The sequence below is a fragment of the Anser brachyrhynchus genome, assembly GCF_964034855.1.
Source record: "Anser brachyrhynchus genome assembly, chromosome: 1".
In the NCBI taxonomy this organism is placed as follows: Eukaryota; Metazoa; Chordata; class Aves; order Anseriformes; family Anatidae; genus Anser; species Anser brachyrhynchus.
Window position 1 is genome coordinate 90,686,648 of NC_137694.1, and position 20,852 is coordinate 90,707,499.

The window sequence follows — 20,852 nt, forward strand, 5'->3', positions numbered from 1 at the left end:
ACAATCCCATTTTCTACTCTTCGAGCATGAGAAAGAAAGAAGCAGGGAACATATTCCTCTTTCTGATACTGCTTTGTGGAATAAACTATGGGGAATGACTCCTTGACCATGCGCATGTTTGTTTCTTTACATGTGCACACAAGCATGAAACAGTAAGACTTAAACAAATCATGCAGTGAAATGCATAGAGTCAAAAGCTATAAAACACCCTCAGTTACTTTAGCTACAACAGTATTACTGCAAATAACAGCAAAAGAAGTGTGCTCAAGTAAAGGCCTTCACTGAGCTTTAGTCAATTCTAGTGCACGATTTCAAAGCCACTACATCCCTGACAGGGTGCTCTATTGGGTCGGGCTGGGATGAAGTTTGTTTCCTTCACAGCAGCCTGTATGGTGCTACGTTTTGTATTTTTGGCTAAAACACTGCAGGTAACACACCAATGCTTTGGTGATTGCTCAGCATCAAGGCTTTCTCTTTCTCGCTCTGCCAACCCCGAGTTGGCTCGGGTGCACGAGAAGCTAGGAGGGGACACAGCCAGGACTGCTGAATCAAACTGACTGAAGGGACATCACGTACGCTGCAATGTTGTACTCAGCAAGAAGGCTGAGGGCAAGGAGGAGGACGGGGGGTTGTTCATCATCATTGTGCTTGTTTTCCCAAGCAGCCAGAAGTATGCCGAGGCCCCACCTTACAGGGAATGGCTGCTGATGGGAAGCAGTGAATGAATTGTGTTGTGGTTTTTTTTTGCTCTGCTTAAGTATGCAGCTTTTGCTTTCTCTGTTAAATTGTAATTATCTCCATCTATGTCTTCTCACTTTCTCCCCATCCCAGGTTAAGAGGGGAGCGAGCAAGCTGCTGGGTAGGGGTTTTGCTGTTGGCTGTGATCAACCCACCACAGTCCTTGGTGCCCAACACTGTGCTCAAAATAAGGACTGTTTTAATCTGAGAGCATTACAGTTATTAGCAGGCTCCTGTACTGGTCACGGAGCCTCCTTACTTCAGTGTATGTTACAGTACAGTGCTTGTTAGCGGCTGGGAAGGGCAGTGTGGTTGCTTCTCCCCTGGCAAAAGGCAAACCCACTTTGGGGATTGTCTTTGCTTAAGTACCCGGGTGCACTTGATGAATACTGCAGAAGGATGAGGAAGTCCACTCTGTATCTAAAGGAGAATAAAAGCAGGGGGAAAACAACCCATGATTTGAGTTGTATGTTACAGGAACCACTCAAACCAATGCAGGACAAGCCTTTTGCAGGGAACCAGGTGAGTGCGCTCAGCACCCAACACGCCACTTCACTGGTCCTTCATGGATTAAGCCCAGCTCATTGACTCTTCTCACCAACGCCTGGGGGAGTGGACGCACATACAGGATAGGGGAATCTTATCTGTGCGCTTGTCAAGGGACAGTGACTGAGGACACGCCAAACCCTCCTCCAGAGGCTATCACAAACCTTGCAGAAGGAAGGTGTGCGATCACCTCAATTCATTGGCTCATCCCATCGTAGATCAGAATCTGATCAGCAGCTTCAGCTGAAAAACAACTGTTTTTATATCTGAGTAGCCAAGATGTAGACAGATATTCCCTGCTGCTAACTTGCCTTCATGAGCAGATTAACTGAAGGCAGTAACATTTTTAATTACCATGGAAAGTTTTGTGAAGCTTGTTTATCAAAATTCATTTTTTAAACAAATACATTTCTTTCTCATCATTTAAAATAACTAGCCTCAAACCAAGCAAAGTTCAAATGAAGCAGAAAAGTGAATAATTAAAGATACCTTCCTGATGTCATCATCTTCCTAATCTAGGTTTAAGAAGTATGGAAAAAATTGAGGAACTACCCCTAACAAACTTATTTTGTCCCTATTGAGCAATGACGGTTTAAATAATTTATACAAGCAGTAACAGAGGACTCCTGATCTTATGAAGCTGCTGTATTCAAGGATGCTTTTGTGCAGATCTACATCATTCAATATCAGAAACAGATCAGATTTCTTCTAAAGCAGAGACAACAGATATTCTTTAAAAATTTATGCTGTGTTGTATAAGGGCACCTGAGAATAGCTTCTCCACAAGAAGATCTAGGGCATGAAGAATAGAGAAGCTCCTGAGGAGAAGGCCAAGATAATTACAAGGATTCCAAGCATTAAAACTGTGCTCTGAAGAATCCAAAAAGCCACAAGAAAAAACACACGCAGTAGAGTACACTGCCTAGACCCCCAAGCAAGCACCAACGCTAACCTTGACAACATAGCTATACCACTTTTTAGCTAATTCTGCTGAAAAGCAAAACGTAACGGCTCCATGAATGAGTAACTGACAAAAATACAATATTTTCAATGCCTGAGCATCACCACTGAACAAATCCCATCCCACGTTCACAACCTGCAAAGCTGGACAGCCTGTAACTAAATAGCTCTAAAGCACTGACAGGTCCATAACGTCCACACAGGATTCATGAACAAAACCTGCTAAAGAGAGAAGAGCAACTAAAGACTATGTCACAGAAGAAGAATCTCGTTTAAATACAAAACCCGAAGAGGGAAGAACGATGGCAAAGAAAAAACAAAATCCCCAAAACACGGCACATTGAAGAGACAAGGGTGTTCAATGCTATGCACGAAATGGGCAAACGCATGATACTAGGTTACAATATTTCGCATAGACCATGCACTTTTTGAACTAGCAACAGCAAACGGCTATTGATCTCCAAAATTAAATGCAAACAGTACATCCGCGTGTGTTTACTGACAACATACGCGTACCATTTCAGGTATAAAAGCTGCCACCTTGAACTCCTTCTGCTTGCTGAGGTGAAGCACCACCACCAAGCCCCCCAGCTCAGAAGCACGTAAAGCCGCAGGTAAACGGGAATAACGTCCAGGTAGCAACCGAGCACAATTATCAGGACAAAGAACGCCAAGAACCCAATTTTTAAGGAAGAACGCGTACAGAAGCCCTACAAAGATAAAGAAAATCATGAGATAACCGCGCTAACTGCTAGCGCTCTGGAGTAAGACCTCCTCTAGACCTCCGCTGCCGAGTAACGGCTGTTCGCAGCCCACCCGTTAGGCGACCCAACGGACCCAACGGACCCCAGCCCGGCCCCCCTCAGCCGCCCCCCCCCACCCCGTACCGGCGTCCCGGGCCCTGGCTGCCCCGCGGTCACGTGCCCGCCGTCACACCGGGCCGGGCCGGGCCGCCCCCCTCGGGGGCCGCGGGCCCGCGTAAGCAGGCCCCGGTAACCCCTGGTTACCGCGCACGGCGCGGGGAGAGGGACAAAAAGGCTCCGGGTGCGGTGCTGGGAGGAGGGGCGAGCCGGCCAATAGCGGCTCCGCCCTCGGAGCGTCAGCCAATCAGCGGCCGGTCCGGGCTACGGTGCGGCCCGCCCCCGGCCCCTCCCTCCCTCAGCGGGCGGCCCCGCGGAGCTGCCGGCGCCCCCCGCTCCCCGCCGCAGCCATGAGGCCGCGGGGCGGCCGCTGCCCGCCGCTGCTCGCCCGCCTGGCGCTGCTCGCCGCCCTGGCGGAGGCCGCGACCTGTGAGTGGGGCGGGGGCCCGGGGGCGGGGGGCGGCCGCTGCTCGCCGGTAACCGGTGACAGGAGCAGAGGGAATAGCCCCAGGTAGCCGGGGGGGGGGCTCGGGTTGGAAATTCGGAGACGTTTCTGCTCAGGAAGAGCGGTCAGGCGTTGGGACGGGTTGCCCAGGGGGGTGGTGGCGTCACCGTCCCTGGGGGTGTTCAAGGAGAGGTTGGACGTGGTGCTTAGGGACGTGGTGTGGTGGGTGACAGTGGTGGCAGGGGGTGGTTGGACCTGACGGTCTCGGTGGTCTCCGCCAACCCTAGTGGTCCTCTGCAGGGTGCTGCTCTTCCCCGCCCAAGCCTTTGGGCTGGGCACCGAGGCAGCGCGTATCTGGGGCACCCGGACCCGCAGCGCAAAGCAGCCCCTTCCTGCCGCGCCTCACTAATCATTAATCAGGCAGGAGAAACAGCTGATGTTTGCTATTCAGACTTTTGTTTGAGTGCTCGGGATGCGGACTGCGAAGGGAGCAGCATGGAAAGATAAGAGGTCATTTTATAAGGGAGCTTCCCATGGGTCCTAAAAAGAAACCTTTCTCGTCACGTCCCTTTCTCCTGGTTTCATAACGCTTTCTGTTCCGTTTACCTTCTCCGCTGCATACCTTGCCCGCTTTCTTTTCTCTGAACAGTGGGAAATGAGAAGCCGTCGTAGCCTTGTGAAATATCTGCGGTTCGTGTACTCCAGTTTCCCATCTGCAGCTCTGAACAATGCCAGGCATTTCTGTGATGGGGGGAAAAAATCTTAATACTGCAGCTTGTGCCATACAATAATCATAAAGGAAAGTTGCCTGTCTGCAGTTTTCTATCATGAACAGACAGAAATCAATCTGGGACAAATCTTTGTCCCAGAAGGACAAAGAGGGGCAAAAATCTTCGGGGTTTATTGCATCTGAAAAAGCTACTTGGGCTGTTCTTGTTCATCTAAATGGCTGATCAATTTTAAACTAAACTCATCTCAGTAGTAACTTGCTACAGCGAACAGCGCAGAATGAGTTACAAGCTTAATAAATGTTTCTGTTGGCCAGCTTAATTGTGTTTAAGTTTACGAAAAGTCTTTTAATATGTTAGGAAGAAGTAAATAAGGGATTCTTTACGGTCCTACAGGTGCTACTTATTGGTTTTCTTTTACCTTAAAAAGCTTTTATAAAAAGAAGTCTACAATATCAAAGACTCAAATACAAACCTTGCGAACTTCAACCAGTTGTCCTAAACATATGTGTTATCATGATGTTCTTGTAATCCACACCATCTGCCTGTGATCCCTGTACCCTGTAATCATCTGCAGGAATGGTGCCTGATCCCTCTGGACAGATCGGTCAATATCCAGACCTCAGTGTGAAATCCATGTCTGCTATACACCCTATGGCAGGATCACAGTATTAGTCTGCAAGAATCCGAGAGCAAGAGCCATCTTGGTTAATTATTATAAATGTTTAGAAAGCAGGATAAACAGTTGACTAGTTTAGAAACTAATCGTAGCTGCTCCTCCAGGGAGATGTTTTGCATAGTGTTTGGAAGTGAAGATCTCAATAGTACATGGTCTAAATACATGCACATGCCTGGATACGTGCATCTATGTGCATATAAATAGCACACTTTTGCTCCCGTTGTTGGAAGAACTTGATTTGGAAAAATGAGGGCTTTCTTTGTGATTGTCTGCAGCTAGGAAATCTTCCATTACTATGTTGGCTTCTGATGTCAGGTATACAACCTAGTGCAGCTGTATTTGGGCCAACATCCCGTGAAGGACAAGCTTTGGATAAGATGTAGTACAGGCAAACATTAGCAGACAGTTGGCTTTGTTTTGTTGGTTACCTAAACCTTATGTCACTGAGGAACATTTCAGAAGACTCTGGTTGCTGGAATTGCAGAGCTGATTGCAGTACACCTGCTGTACAAATCAGGTGACCCTGCTATCTAGAATGGCATCCCATTTAATTTTTATCCAGTTCGCTCAGTCTTCAGAGTTTCTGTGAGAGGGCACTAGCAGGCTGCGATGCCTTTGGGTGTTGGATAGCAGCTCTGAGCTGTGCAGGTTTATGGCTGGCTGTGTGTACACTACAAAACAGCTGTAAGGAACCCCTCTGTCTCATCCTCTGCCCCATTTTTTTTTTCTTTATCAAGAGTATTCCTTTTAAAGGTGTTTGATAACGAATTACTGCACTGTGACTGTACAGCACCAGCTGAAACTGTAGTCAGGTTTTCCATGAAGCTTCAGTGATATTTAAATGAAATACACCGAGATCATTAAGGGTTAACCACTGGTTTGGCAGGGGCAGAAGTTCACTGGAGTTTCCTGTAATCAACCTGGCAGCAGTAGCCATGAGGACAGTTGTTGTTGTTTTTTTCCTAATAAAAGTTCTATCATTATCCTTGTAAGGAAAGACCAGTTGAGTAAATAGACTAAATCTGTGCATGTGAATTGAAGCATTTGCAGTAAAAATATGGCATTTGCAGTGAGTTACATATCTTATTTACATTCAAAAGTTGTAAGAAATCAGCTTAAGAGGAGGCAAAACTGCTGTGTTGTAGAGGAACAGACCTGCTTCCATTACTCTACTGTATTCAAACCAGGTAGGTAGCGTTAGAGCTGGCACAACATCCCCAAGCACATCATGCTTGGAATTTTCTTGCATGTTATTTATTGAAAAGGCATGTCAAAATGAAAATGATGTCGCCAAAAAGGTCAAAATAAGATTGCTTAAAGTCAGCTGTGAATTAGGACTCATCTTCAGCTCCGAGCCTCTGCCCCAAAGCTCTATCAGCATGCTTGCAGTGGTCATAACCTCTAATGTAAACACAGTCAGCAGGAGAGTTTTTCTGCTTGCACGCTTGTTCTGTCTTTCACAACAGCATAAAGTGGTGAAAGCGCTTTTCTGCCAGCATAATCACATCTACTTGAATCTTGTGCATTTTAAGACCTTCCAAGAGAGCTTTGTACTGCAGTCCAGGCCTTACTACTGTTACACAAAATTTTCCTTTTTTTTTTTGTCATTCCTATTACTTAGAACAGATGGATTAACTTCATCCTTCTCGTTAGTCTGCTTGTATGTAACGACAACTATGGACACCTACCCCAATTAATTAAAATGATGCTACTAGCAACGGTTGGTGAAAAACAAATTACCAAATTGTTTTTCTGGGTGTGCTTTCCCATGCAGCTTCAGGCTTAGAAGAGTTCTCAGTAGGGCCCTTCTTGTCCTGTGATCTTGCCATGCTTTTTGCCAGTCTCGCAGCAGGCAATGTTAGTGGTGGTCTCGTGGGTTAAAAGAAAAGTTTCAGGAAATCCACAGCTACAGCAGTTTTCAAGTCATTGCCCCTCCTAACTGCTGTGTAAAGGATGAGCAACAACTCGAAAATCCAACTCTGTCTCTTGAAACATGTTAGTAGCCTGTAAGATGTACTTACGCCATACCTTAAAATTTGTGAGAGCGGGAAGCAGCAGATGAGGACAGCAAGCTTGAGCCTTTTCTTTTGCATCAAGAATTTACCTCTGGGACTGGGGGCTTAGAAAGTAAGGTGAGCCTTTTCTTTCCCTGGGCAGTTTTCTTGTGGCTCAGTCTTCCCCCAACAGTTCTTTCCGCTCTCCGGTAAGACTCCCACATACACGAACAATGTCTGTCAGGAGGAACGAATCCTCCAATTCCAGACTGATGCCTGCTGAAATACTGAGGAGTGGGGAAGGACACAAGCTGACCTCTTCTCCTTGCATTTCTGAGTACCTTGCTGGTTGCTTTCTGAGATAAAGGTGTGCTTCCGAGCTTCAGAGGTATGCTGTAGGAGGTCTGCCTTATCCTCAGAAGGTCTTACCTACTGCCTTACCGTAAAGATTAGTCTTGTCAAATGCACCAAGCAAATAAATCAGTTTGAAACTACAATCTTATCCTGCATCAAATACCTTTAGGATGCTGTAACAGAAAGGTTTCTTCAGGTCGTCATCATCCAGTGTTGAAACGCTCCAGAGTTCTTATCATCACTTGATAGAGAGCTTTAGTAAAGGGTGTAGGGTGCTTTGGTTTTGAGCTGTACCTGTCACCTGAAAACTATTCTGCCTTCAAGTTTTGGACGTCATTAGCTGCTCCTTCTAATAAACCTTTTATGTTTTTCTTTCCTGTTAGTGCACTGGGAGGCTGTTTCCTGACAGTTGTGTGCTGGCGTATCTCATAAGGGTGCTTTGGGTCTGAGGCATTACATGAACATAAACAATTCTCAGTTGACTATGTCTGCTTAAATCGATCTCCACAGACTGGTGATGAATATGCAAGTACACCGTGTCTGGTGTGCACTGCAGGTGCTGTGACCCTCTCACAGTTACCCTGGTCTGAGAGGTTACGTTGTGTGAAAGCTGGTGAAAGGAGGGCAGGTGCAGAAGTGCTAAGCTCTCTAGTTAACATATGTCAGCCATGCTCTTTAACCCTACAAGCTGGACTTCTTCCAATTATGCTCATCCATTTTTCTCTTAATCGCACCACAAGTCCAAAAATAAAAGCAACGAGGCAGTCTAATTTAGTTGCTGTTCCTGTAATATTGTGTGCTCTGCAAAGAACATTGAAGCTAACAGACATCACAGAATCATCTAGGTTGGAAGAGACCTCCAAGATCACCTAGTCCAACCTCAGCCCTAACACTAACAAGTCCTACACTAAACCGTATCACTAAGGGCTACATCTAAACGTCTTTTAAAGACCTCCAGGGACGGTGACTCAACCACTTCCCTGGGCAGCCCATTCCAATGCCTAACAACCCTTTCAGTAAAGAAGTTCTTCCTAACATCCAACCTAAACCTCCCCTGGTGCAACTTTAGCCCATTCCCCCTCATCCTGTCACCAGGCACGTGGGAGAATAGACCAACCCCCACCTCTCTACAGCCTCCTTTAAGGTACCTACAGAGAGCGATAAGGTCTCCCCTGAGCCTCCTCTTCTCCAGGCTGAACAACCCCAGCTCCCTCAGCTGCTCCTCGTAAGACTTGTTCTCCAGACCCCTCACCAGCTTCGTTGCCCTTCTCTGGACTCTCTCGAGCACGTCCATGTCCTTCTTGTAGCAAGGGGCCCAAAACTGAACACAGTACTCAAGGTGCGGCCTCACCAGAGCCGAGTACAGGGGGACAATCACTTCCCTAGACCTGCTGGCCACACTGCTTCTTATGCCAGCCAGGATGCTGTTGGCCTTCTTGGCCACCTGAGCACACTGCTGGCTCATATTCAGCTGCCTATCAACCAGTACTCCCAGGTCCTTCTCTGCCAGGCAGCTTTCCAACTACTCTTCTCCCAGCCTGTAGCTCTGCTTGGGGTTGTTGCGCCCCAGGTGCAGGACCCGGCACTTGGCCTTGTTGAACTTCATGCAGTTGACCTCAGCCCATCGCTCCAGCCTATCCAGATCCTCCTGCAGAGCCTTCCTTCCCTCGAGCAGATCGACACATGCACCCAACTTGGTGTCATCTGCAAACTTACTGAGGGTGCACTCGATCCCCTCATCCAGATCATCGATAAAGATATTAAAGAGGACCAGCCCCAGCACTGAGCCCTGGGGGACTCCACTAGTAACCGGCCTCCAACTGGATTTGGCTCCATTCACCACAACTCTTTGGACCCGGCCATCCAGCCAGTTTTTAACCCAACAAAGCGTACACCAGTCCAAGCCACGAGCAGCCAGTTTCTTGAGGAGAATGTTGTGGGAAATGGTGTCAAAAGCCTTACTGAAGTCAAGGTAGACCACATCCACAGCCTTCCCCTCATCTACCAAGCGCGTCACTTGGTCATAGAAGGAGATCAGGTTCATCAAGCAGGACCTACCTTTCATAAACCCATGCTGACTGGGCCTGATCGCCTGGTTGCCCTGCAAGTGCCGCATGATGACACTCAAGATAATCTGCTCCATGAGCTTCCCTGGCACTGAGGTCAAACTGACAGGCCTATAGTTCCCCAGGTCTACCCTCCGGCCCTTCTTGTAGATGGGCGTCATGTTTGCTAGCCGCCAGTCGACTGGGACCTCCCCTGATAGCCAGGACTGCCGATAAATGATGGAAAGCGGCTTGGCCAGCTCCTCCGCCAGTTCGCTCAGTACCCTCGGGTGGATCCCATCCGGCCCCATCGACTTGCGTACATCCAAGTGCTGTAGCAGGTTGCCAACCATTTTCTCATGGATAGTGAGGGCCACATCCTGCTCCCCATCCCCTTCCACCAGCTCAGGGTACCAGGTATCCAGAGAACAACCGGTCTTGCTGCTAAAGACTGAGGCAAAGAAAGCATTGAGCACCTCAGCCTTTTCCTCATCTTTTGTAACTAAGTTTCCCCCCGCATCCAGTAAAGGATGGAGATTCTCCTTAGTCCTCCTTTTTGCGTTGATGTATTTGTAAAAACGTTTTTTGTTATCTTTAACGGCAGTAGCCAGACTGAGCTCCAGATGAGCTTTGGCCTTTCTAATTTTGTCCCTGCACAGTCTCGCAACATCCTTATAGTCCTCCTGAGTAGCCCCCCCTCTTTTCCAAAGATTATAAACCCTCCTTTTTCTCCTAAGCTCGAGCCACAACTCTCTGCTCAGCCAGGCCGGTCTAGTTCCGCGTCGGCTTGTCTTTGGGCACGTGGGGACAGACCGCTCCCGAGCCATTAAGATTTCCTTTTTGAGGAGTGCCCAGCCTTCCTGGACTCCTCTGCCCATCTTTCTATTTCATACAATTTCCCAACTCATTTCTTCACCAGTTGTGTAAGAATCAATACAATAGCAATAACAAGATACGTGAAAATTAGGAATGACACATAACACAATGGATCTGAAATACAGAAGTTAACTAGGATTCTATTTTACCGGTGTAAAACGTGAATGTATTTGCAGGTTCTCTGCCTTGATATTTCTCAGAATATCATTCTCACCTTTTAACTTGCCATGTTCTTTATGGTTCTGAAAAATAAAATGGTGTTATGTTAATTACATATAACAGGTAGCCTGATTTTATAGGACACATTTTTGGTCTCACATAAGTTAAACAGGATCAGAAAATTTACTTCTAGGTCACTGAAAGAGGTAACATAAAAAGCTTAAGGGCATTTTTCCCATTAGTCAGTCACATCTCTCTCTTCGCAATATCTGTAGTTAAAAATGTATTGTCCTGCATGAGACATTTAAACTGTGCTTCAGGCATAGCACTGTACGAACTTGTTATGGTGACTTGGCATTTTTGGGGGGTCAGAAACAGCTAGCATATATACCAAAATCAGAGTCCTGGAATGCTCTTTCTCATGTTTTCCAATATCATAGGAAACTGCCACTTCATTAGTAAGCATTTATTTATTTATTTATTTGTATTAGAGCCCCATAAGAGTCCTGTTTACAGCATTTCTTTCAGCAGTTAAAAAATAAATAACAAAGCTCCTTTGTTTCTACCAAGTTTTGTCCCAGCGGTATGCCTCCGAGTTCCTGGTGAGGAAACGTCGAGCAAATTCTTTTATGGAAGAAAGTAAGAAGGGAAATTTAGAAAGAGAGTGTATTGAAGAATTATGCAATAAAGAAGAAGCAAGGGAAATCTTTGAAAATAATCCTGAAACTGTAAGTACCTCATAAATATCTATGAGGTAGATAGTAGTACTTTGCAGTGGGAAAGCTAGAATTACATAGAATTCACACTGTAAAGCTAACAGCAGCAAGAAAAAGAACTTGCAGACCGAGAACTGTCTTGAAAGTCTTTTGTCTATAGAACCTGCACAATTAATAACAAAGACCGTATGAGCAAAGAGAATACTTGAGTAGATATTATTTTAAATTCAACTACGGATCACCAGTTTTAGGCCACAGTTGTCTTCAAGCATTCCATGTGGGGAAACTCTGTTGGCTTCAATTAAAATTTTACACAGAGAAGGCATAGCAGTGCAGCCCTTTTAATGAAGGAATGGAACATATTACTGGGAGCTTTTTTCCTAGTGGGGAAGACGCTGTTCCATGGTTCATTCCCACTGGACGTTATTTAGCATTAAGTATATTTTATATAGCTTTGTACTGTAAAGGGGTTATTACATACAAAATATATGTGATTAAAATTAATTCTTGTTTTGCAAACTATGCAACAGGTCTGTCTTCTGTCCATGATAATGTTGCATGTATTTGGATATCCTGTTTATTAACATTTAAGTACAAAAATTAAGTAATCTCAGTAATCAGTCTTTAAAAAAAAAAATTTGTTTTAGTAACACTTTTCACTTCATTTGGAATGAATTGCTTGTGAAATTCAATCTACTCCATTTGTTTGTTTGTTTGGGAGTTTAAAAATTGAAATAAAGGAGACTGCTCTCTATCCTGTAGTAATATTGGGCAAGATCCTTCCATTCTAAGAGACAGGTTTCAAGTCATTTTGACTTACAATTCATTTTCACTGCCACTTTTCATTGATACTTTGAAAGTGTCCAATTCAGTGCAGAATCTTCTCTCCACTGAGTCCTGAATTAGGAAATAATCTGCTATTTTAAACTAACCAATAGTGATACAGAAAACTTGGTATGTATTCTAAGAATCGAAGTGATCTTCTTTCTTGCTTCTTTTATAGTTATAATACAAATTTATTTTAGAACATATCTGGTGTATTTTGCTGTTAATTCTATCTACCTTTGTTTTTTCTTACTCGTTGTTTTTCTTTTCTTTGTGCAGGAGTATTTTTATCCCAAATATTTAAGTAAGTACAAGAAACCTGAACAACTCTAGTATGTCATTCCACTGGCCTTCTTATTTGGATAATACTAGTTTTGTTGTTCTGCCCATACCATTTGAATGATTTCCATGCTGATGATAATGCATGGTAGCTCTTTGGCAGTTTACTGTGCTTAGATCCCAGCAGAGGCACTCAGAAGGTTGGTCTGTGATCAGCTGTCCTTAATATGCCCAGACAAGTTTTCTGATTCAAGCTGTGAGAACAGACTCTTTGAAGATGCCATGCAAAGCTGTTATAATTTCAGACTAAGTGAGCATTTGTATCACGTGTGTGGGTTTACGTTCGCAGGCTGCCTTGCCTCCCATCGAGCAGGGGTTTTCAGGGTTACTGCAGTTACTCCAGATTCTCCAGCTGACCTGAGGGCTTGCGTCAATGGTAAGCGCTGCTGCTAGATACTTTACCTAACGCACTCGCGTCTAAAAACACACGTGCCTGGTGAGAAAGTAGTTCTCGCTGGTAGAAAGAGAGACAAATCTCCATATTAACTCAGGCAAACGCAATTACCTGGAACAGAAACTGACGAAAAATTTAGGTGGTAGCGTTTTCAGAGTAAGAGGGGTAAGTGACTGGTTTTAATTTTATAAAGCATAGTGGAGAAGAAACATAATTAACTGCAAAATGGAAGGCAGAATTCTTCCAGAATCACAGAACAGTGTGCTGCCTCAGCTCACCAGTGTTCCCCCGTATGTCCTCTGTGCACTGCCATGTCTTTAGTAATTATGCCCAACTCTTTCAGTCTAGTAGGTCTTGTTTTGTCAGCTAAGGGAAGAGACCACCAGGTAAATTTCATCGTTGTACTTTGTTTTGGCCCATGGTTACCCTGTAGCCCTTCACATTGTGGGTAACATAACCAGCTGAAAAATCCAGAGTAGCTAGAAGATACAATGACTTACCTCAGAGGCAAGAAGGTTACAAAGCAAGAAATGTGCAATGTTGCTCATATATGTAGTTTTTATGCCAATACATGATTTCAGTGTGAACTGTTTTTTCTAGTGAATTCACAGGAAGCATCTATACCGTATTCCCTACTTGTCACAGGAGAAACATCTCTCTAAACCTCTTAAACCTTTACAGCTTAGATACATCAAAGACGGCTTCTTATCCTTAGGCATCTGACCCTGTTTTTCTCACTGAAAACAACAGAAGGCAAAACAATCCTTAATGACACTGCACATGGTCATGGATGAACATATTTTCCAGATCACTTGGCCAACGTGCGTGCTGTCACAAACTAAAATGTACTCCCATTCACATCACTCTTTCTCACTCATTAAAGGTCCTGGGAGGAAAGAATCTAGCAGAGTTGTGTGAATGTGCAGTGTTTCCATATTAGCCAGTGAAAACCAGTTTACTTGATAGTCATTTTATTTCTCCATTTGGGTTCACGTAACAAAATCAAAGAAAAAAAGTCTGTTGCTATTGGTCAGTCACCAGGAAAATGGACAAGTTAAGAGAGGATGAATAAATTTGTCAAGTGTTTTTGCCTGAGCATTCAGAGGACTTTATGCAGAGCATTTCTGGAAAAGAACTACTGCCGAGAAAGCAGGATATAAAATTCCCATGGATATAAAATTCCCATTAAGTCTAACTTTTTTTTTAATGTATATTCATTGAGGCAAATGTTTAGTGATAGTGAATATCAAACATTTTTTCATTTTAAAAGTTTTGTCTTTCAGAACTTATTTATCCAAGTTGTTTTGATACTGTCAAAATGAAAAATCCAATTTTCCTAATGAGAAAAAAGTGATTATAACAAACAGCTTGTAATACAATGACTAGTTTGAATCTCAAGATGGAAAATCAAGGGAAAAAAGTAACAGTGCAAACAGAACTGAAAAATAATTTTACTATGTTCAGATAGAAGACCCTTTCTTAAACATTTCTAATCCAAACAAGTATCTAAGCTGTATCATTAAGTTCCTGAACATCTCATCGCATAATTGCATACTTAACATATTTTGAAAATAAGCACTTAAAAAAAAAAACAACATTTACATCTATCAGCTTACCTTGACACATCTCCTGGATACCAAAGACTCTGAGTGGTAGAAGATACAGGTACGAGCATACATTTCTTGCCACCTACCCTTTTCACGGGAAACTAAGTAGATCTTCTGACATTTAATTGTTGTCACAAACGTTTCTCAAGAAGCGTTGCTGGGTTGTGGGTTAGAAGGTGCCTCAGATTGGGAAAAGAGGAACACCAAGCCCACTTTTGGAAAAAGCAGATGCAACGCTACTGTCCCTTCTGTGGCATCTAAATCAGTCATCCATGGACATTTGGACATGGATGTCCACAGACATGGACTCTTTGTCCAGTCCTATTCATCCTGTCTCGTCTTCCTCCTCTAGCATATTTTACCAGTTCTCCTTTTTAAACTCATTTTCCCCAGTTCTCTTCCCTTCTACATACTTTATTCACCTTATTCCATCTATACATACTTTGCACTGACAACCTAATCCATCTTCTCTCAGTTCAGACTGTCACGAACCATCACTGCTTTTGGCTCAGAAACATTTACGCTCAATTGTGTTCTGCAGTTGCATACTCTAAGGGTATCTTCTACATCTATTCCTTATGAAATACTTTGCTTATACCAAACCTAGTTCACACACTTGTTTCTTGACCTACAAAAGCAGCAAATAAGCAAGAAAGAGAAAAAAAACAGTTCTAGAACTTACAATTGGAAATTATTCTGACAAGAATCATACATCAAGCTTATTCCTTTTATTTCTTCTTCACAATTTGTTCTGTCAGTCTTCACCCGTAATGAGTCATTTGGTCTGCAGCATGAATATTAAATAACATGCAGTAGCTATTCGAAAGATACTGTTTAGTTCTGGAGTTTAGCTGGCTTGCGAGGTTTGAGATTTACTTACAGCAGAATTTAATTACAAGTAGATTTAATTGGCAAATATACTAACACAGATTTTGTTAAGCTTTCTTTCTCACAGAAGGCTAAACATATAATTCTATGGATATCAGTTCTTTAGTTCTTTTCAGTAAAGTAAGAAACATCTAAGAAATCCAGTGAGGCCTTAGTAACAGAATCACAGCAACTTTCAGTCTCCAGGAACACTTGCTCCTGCTGCTTTCTTGAATCTGAACATCACAAAATCCTTCCTTTTTATTCTTATTTGTTCTTTTAGTGTTTTTTTTTTGTTAGGTTGGTTTTTTGTTGTTGTTGTTTGGTTTTTTAGAAAGTGTGCCTCAAAATGACATCCCAGAACTGTACAAGAACATAATTTTGAAGTAGAAACAATATATTTGTAATTATGAGGGGTCTGCAGAAAAATAATCCATAAAGCTACCAGCATATTCAAGAAAAGTAAATGTGAAGATGCCTTGTGTAGCATGCTGATGTAAATTTATGAAAATAGTGAGAAAAGTTAAAAGACCTTACGTATTTTGGGTAGAGCAAGACGACAGTGAATTCTGTTCTCTGCCCCAAACTGTGTATTTTGAGCTTTCTTTTCTGAAATCTTGCCAGTATGCATAAAGAGTCTTCAATTGCTCTTTCCAATCCAAATTTTGGTTTGTCATTTAAGTTAGTAGCTGTGAAAGGTGACAGCGTTAGATACTAACATATCCAGTCTACCCAAAGAACCTGAGTAGCAAAGGCAACCTGAGGTATAAGGTTCTTAAACACGATCCTCCTTGAATGGGGAAAGTCATCACTTGAATTGTATTCTCAAATTTTTGGTGCTGAAACTTTGGTATTTCTACTGAAATTTTGTGGTAACTTGATGAGGCAGAGCACTGTTCTTTAAAAAGTGGAATAAGTCCTTCAAATTTAGTGAAATAGTATCGTCTTCCTTTTTTCTCAGTTTGCAGGGATTAACATGGCTTAGTGAGTCATTTGGTTTTTAGTTGTTTTCTGCAGGACAAAGGAGGCGTGCTGGTGGCTTTTTAGCAAGATTTTTATATGGATATTTGATCTTATGCATCAAGTGCCTTCCTATTTTATGAAATGTACCTGCGGGAAGACAGAAAGAAGGACTAAAGCTATCCTTGAGGGAAAACAACCCCTAATAACAAGTATTTCTAATGTTTTCCTCCCACAGAAATTTCAAACCAGTGTAGCCCTCTGCCATGCTATGTAGATGGATATAAGGATTGCATAGATGGACAAGCCAAATACACATGTATCTGTAAACCAGGATGGCAAGGAGAGAATTGTGAAGAAGGTATAGTCTCTAACCTCCTTACAATATCAGTTCTCAGGAACACAGTTACATATAAAACACTGAACACTATCAGATCTTTAAGTATACCTACAGTCACAGAGGTGTGAATGAATGCTTTCCCCTGAGCAGAGATTATTTTGCTTTTCTTCAAGATATAAATGAATGTGAAGACTTCAATGGAGGTTGTAGCCAACGCTGTTCTAATTTACCCGGAAGCTACCGTTGTTTATGTGAAGATGGCTACTTCATGCTTTCAAATAAACGGGACTGCAAAGGTAGGAAGTGAGTCTTAAGGAGAATTTCATTACATAACAATACACTGCCTATCAGCTATAGAGGAAAGTAGCCTAGTAGTTCCACAAATGTTCTAAGTCTGCAGAAGCTTGCGTTGCCCCTGACAGAAGCAGGCCTTCTTCAGCCTGGCTCCTCATCCCACCTCCTATCTTACACTACTGCAAACATTTGTGCAACTGTATAGTGAAAAAGATGAAGGAACTGAGGTGGTTAAAACGACACTGGGTTTAAAAAAAAAAAAAACGGAAAAAGATTGAAAAAAGCTTGATACCATGATACTAGATACCAATTCCTTATTAGAGTATTGTAAAGGTTGTTTTAAACACTAACCAGTTTCACTTATCCTTTAGGCATGCTGAAACAAGAATATAGAGTGGTGCAACCAGCTAACAATGTTACCACTGAAATCCTCTCTGATAAACACTGATTTAGGCTTAGTCACTCCTAATATGTGATGCCCTTCTTTTCAGAGTTTGGAAGTTCATTGGAGAATAAATTATTAATGAATCTGCAAATGCTCTTTATGGAGAGAAAGATTTCTCTTTCATTCACACAGCATAAATTTTTCCCCGTACCTAAATGTGTTTATTATTATTGACCATGACCTACGTGCTGCATTCTACTCCAGAAAAAAAAATAAATTATTAACTCATAGCTAGCAATTCCCACTCAGGGAAAAAAAAAAAAAGTAACCTCATTTCATTTTAACATTTTTTTTCCCCCTGAACTGTTCCAACAGTTTTGGGTAATGTCAAATAACTCAGGAAGCCAGACCTGAGGGCCATCTGCCACTGTCTCTACCTTTAGTCTCTATATTTTTGTGAATGAATACTTTCAAAAGAAATTCCAGAAGAACGTAAGATGGCTGTTGCGTGAAATAGGGCAAGCAGATAAGCTGGTTAGAATCTCTGCAGTTCTTGGAAAGATGTTGGAAAAGTTGTCTAAAAAAAATCAAAGAAAAATACACTAACAGTTTAATAACTTGGATCAATGAGACACAAGTTTAGAAATAACTCTGATTCTTTGCAGAATTTTTAGCATAATGCTTGGCTAAAAAAGCGCTAGTTCTTTTCAGTTAGTTAACACTAGAATCAATGAGTAACAGACAAAGTGAAATAACCAGCCAACACACACAAAAAAAAGTCTTCACCGAGAAGTAGAGCTTTACACTATTTTCGGTAGTGATGTAAGTACAAATCTGACTACTGATCATTCAAAGACTCTCAGACTGACAAATAACAGTAAGAACTAAACAGCCTGAGTACCAGTATGATTTGATAAACTGGATTTACATATCTCCTTACATCCAACTATAAAATTATACACCAAGAAATTTGAAGTGCACAAGACAAATGTCAAAAAGTAGACTGTATTCTGGACAGCTTTGACTTCAAAAACACTTTGAATCCTCACAAGCAGGTAACAGAATCTGTTCTCCCCATGCAGTGCTGTTTCAACAACTACTACAAAACCATGGAGAAGACTAGAATGATCCTTGCACGTGCAAGTGGGAATTGAAGTACTACCAGGGATCTGTTATTTTTTTGTCTACAAAATATTTAGTTTGATATATGTTATATCCACTTGTCACATCTGCATTTTGAAAACAACATTGAAAAATTGGAAACAACACTAAAATGGTTGAAAGGATGGAGAAACAGTGAGTGACTTGAACACCTGTCAACGTAGCCAATTCAAAGAAGATTGTGACATGAATTGATTGTAGCATGCAAGAAACTGATGGAATTATTTCTTGTCTTTCTGTATGTCTTTTTATAAAATAAGATTTTATTATGCACTGTGGTTTAGTTTCTAGGAAATCTGCACTCTTTTTCTCTTATTGCTTTCCTAGATATGCATCTCTTTTCCTGTTATCCACAGAACACGAGAAAATGTTAAAGGTAGGCAGGCAGAGAATTCATTTTCACTGAGGGCATACAGAAATGCCTTTCACAGACCTCTGGAAGTCTTTACTGTTATAGTTATAGTCTGCTATAAAATCGTGACAAACCTAGCAAGGAAACCAGTTTGCCAGCCTCACTAAGTTCTTACAGTTTTGGTTAGGGTTAGGAAAAAATAGTATGCAAGAGATTCACTTGTTTTTAGTAACTTGTTTGTATTTCTAGATATAAATGAATGTGCATTACATCCAAACATCTGTGGGACAGCCATCTGTAAGAATACCCTGGGAAAATATGAATGTGAATGTGCGGAAGGCTACACTTATAATTCAACATCCAAAAACTGTGAAGGTAGGTCTTTCCCCCATGCTTCCCTCCCTCCTTATCTTTTTTTTCTTCCTCCTCTTTTCATTTTTGACTCTACTGCTATAGCAAACTCCAGCATCTCTTCTAGTGGTGTATTGATTAATCTTCATATTGTTTATTGTGATATGACTCAATTGTTTGTTCTTTCAAGGGCCCAAGTAGGTGATACTGTGCAGTATGTGCAGTTGCAATGACTTGCTCCCAGGTAGTCGGGGGTTACCATGTATTCCAATGTTTGCTGCATGCTAAGCAACTTCATCAGTTCATACGAGCAATGTCACCTGTCCCACTGTAGAAAGGACTTTGTCCTAGCTATCAAACCATCAAGCACATTTCTTTCAGATAACTTGAAGCAATGTGTTAAGCATCTGGACATTAGTAGAGAGTCTTACACCCTGTTTTTAAGCATCATTACAGTTATAAGGATGGAATATTTGACATCAGCCAGTTTAATATATACCCATAACTCAAGATACGTTATAGGAAAAGCAATTAAAAGTACTTATTTAGTAATTCCAAACCAGCTGAGACACTTAAAAAATACTTATAAGGAGACAATCACCAAAAATTAAAGCCATACTTAATCTATTGGTCTCAAAAATTTAAAAAGCTTCTCTATATCCACTGTTTAGGTTGTTTAGGTGCTTATTTAGCTCTCACGGCCAGGAACTCAGTCTCTCTGTCCTTTGTATGTCCTTAGATTTAAGATGCTGGAAAGAGTTTTTCACTGTATTTAGTGAAATTTTAAATACCATTCAATTGTCTAAGCCTTCCTTGGGGTCTCTCGTTATGCTGGGAACTAATAACATTAGATTGAGTTGATCTTCATTCTAGGCTGGAAGTAAAAGCATAACAATTGCATAAAATATATATATTTTTTTCAAAGACCTCACATTTAAAGTGAAAAAAATCTTCTCTATCCAGAAAAAGAGCTATTGAGGAAAAAAAAAAAGGAGCTACATCAGAAGAATATTTTCTCAAGAGTATTTTTTTCTTAAATGAAAATCTGGAAGAAAAAAAAAAACAAAGTTCTGTAACGATTATGGCAAAGTTGAAAAGTACTGATAACTTGTGGTAAAGTAGCAAGAAGCCATTCTGACGAAGACCATCACAAAATAACCTTTTCAAGTACTGGAAGTATTTGTATAGCTGTCCTGCAGGGTACTTTATACTTCGCTATACCTTTAAAAGTTGGTTTAGTACACAAATCAGAAATCAAATTTCAGTCATAAAAGAGAGAATGAGCTTTTAGAGTTTTGCTATGAACGGAATTTTTTGATGTTGCCTTTAAGAAAAGTACATTAGTGACTAGTTTTTATTTTAAATGCTACTTCTATGTTATTGTTCAAACAGACACAAAAGCAGCTTCTTGCTGGCTATGAATCTTTTCCTCCATGGCTTTTCATGCAGCATTCCTGTGACAAAGCTTTGTATAATGGTAATGATTACATATTCAGACATCTGCTCTTTGTCCCGTTACTACAGGATTAAAATTTTACTGACAATTTTGTGTCCCATTTTGAACGACATGCACTGGAATGGGAAAGACCTCACCATAATTAATCTAATTCTCACTACTCTCTGCAGATACGTGGGCTGCATCAAATTGAATTTAAGTATTATTTTTTATTTTGAAACTGGGATCCCAAAAGATTGCAAGATGAAGACATTTAAACCAGCAAGTTTTACCTCCTGGATGGAGCATAACGCTGCTAAGCTTTCAGATCTGGTTGGAACCATATTAAATGAGTCATCAAATCCTATCTAAGGATTGTATAGACAGACAGGAACATAGCCTTCCAGAAAGACTAAATGACATTAGTTTTTCATTTCCATGT

At 41.8% G+C, this 20,852-nt stretch overlaps 3 protein-coding genes across 8 annotated transcripts in view; 1 reads left to right on the forward strand and 2 right to left on the reverse strand.

Moving 5' to 3' along the window:
• The window catches only part of ARL13B (ARF like GTPase 13B), a 50,735-nt gene extending 47,452 nt beyond the window's left edge, over nucleotides 1–3,283 (reverse strand). For 2 of the 5 annotated variants that reach the window (XM_080576886.1, XM_080576885.1), the window contains exon 1: nucleotides 3,132–3,283. The gene's annotated coding sequence lies outside the window, so the exon portion shown is untranslated. Of the gene's footprint in view, nucleotides 1–2,760; nucleotides 2,955–3,131 lie in introns of all 5 variants that reach the window. The other 3 variants (XM_080576884.1, XM_080576883.1, XM_080576887.1) reach the window with 3 other exon arrangements.
• A 91-nt stretch (nucleotides 3,284–3,374) lies between these two features.
• The window catches only part of PROS1 (protein S), a 37,212-nt gene continuing 19,734 nt past the window's right edge, over nucleotides 3,375–20,852 (forward strand). The window contains exons 1-7 of the mRNA XM_080576882.1: nucleotides 3,375–3,533; nucleotides 10,955–11,112; nucleotides 12,205–12,229; nucleotides 12,554–12,640; nucleotides 16,331–16,453; nucleotides 16,606–16,728; nucleotides 18,874–18,999. Of these exons, the coding sequence (XP_080433008.1) occupies nucleotides 3,455–3,533; nucleotides 10,955–11,112; nucleotides 12,205–12,229; nucleotides 12,554–12,640; nucleotides 16,331–16,453; nucleotides 16,606–16,728; nucleotides 18,874–18,999 (721 nt within the window). The 5' untranslated portion in view covers nucleotides 3,375–3,454. The remainder of the gene's footprint in view (nucleotides 3,534–10,954; nucleotides 11,113–12,204; nucleotides 12,230–12,553; nucleotides 12,641–16,330; nucleotides 16,454–16,605; nucleotides 16,729–18,873; nucleotides 19,000–20,852) is intronic.
• LOC308188157 (uncharacterized protein) overlaps nucleotides 9,392–20,852 on the reverse strand; it is a 112,630-nt gene continuing 101,169 nt past the window's right edge. For both annotated transcript variants that reach the window (XR_013945184.1, XR_013945185.1), the window contains one exon: nucleotides 9,392–10,467. The gene's annotated coding sequence lies outside the window, so the exon portion shown is untranslated. The remainder of the gene's footprint in view (nucleotides 10,468–20,852) is intronic.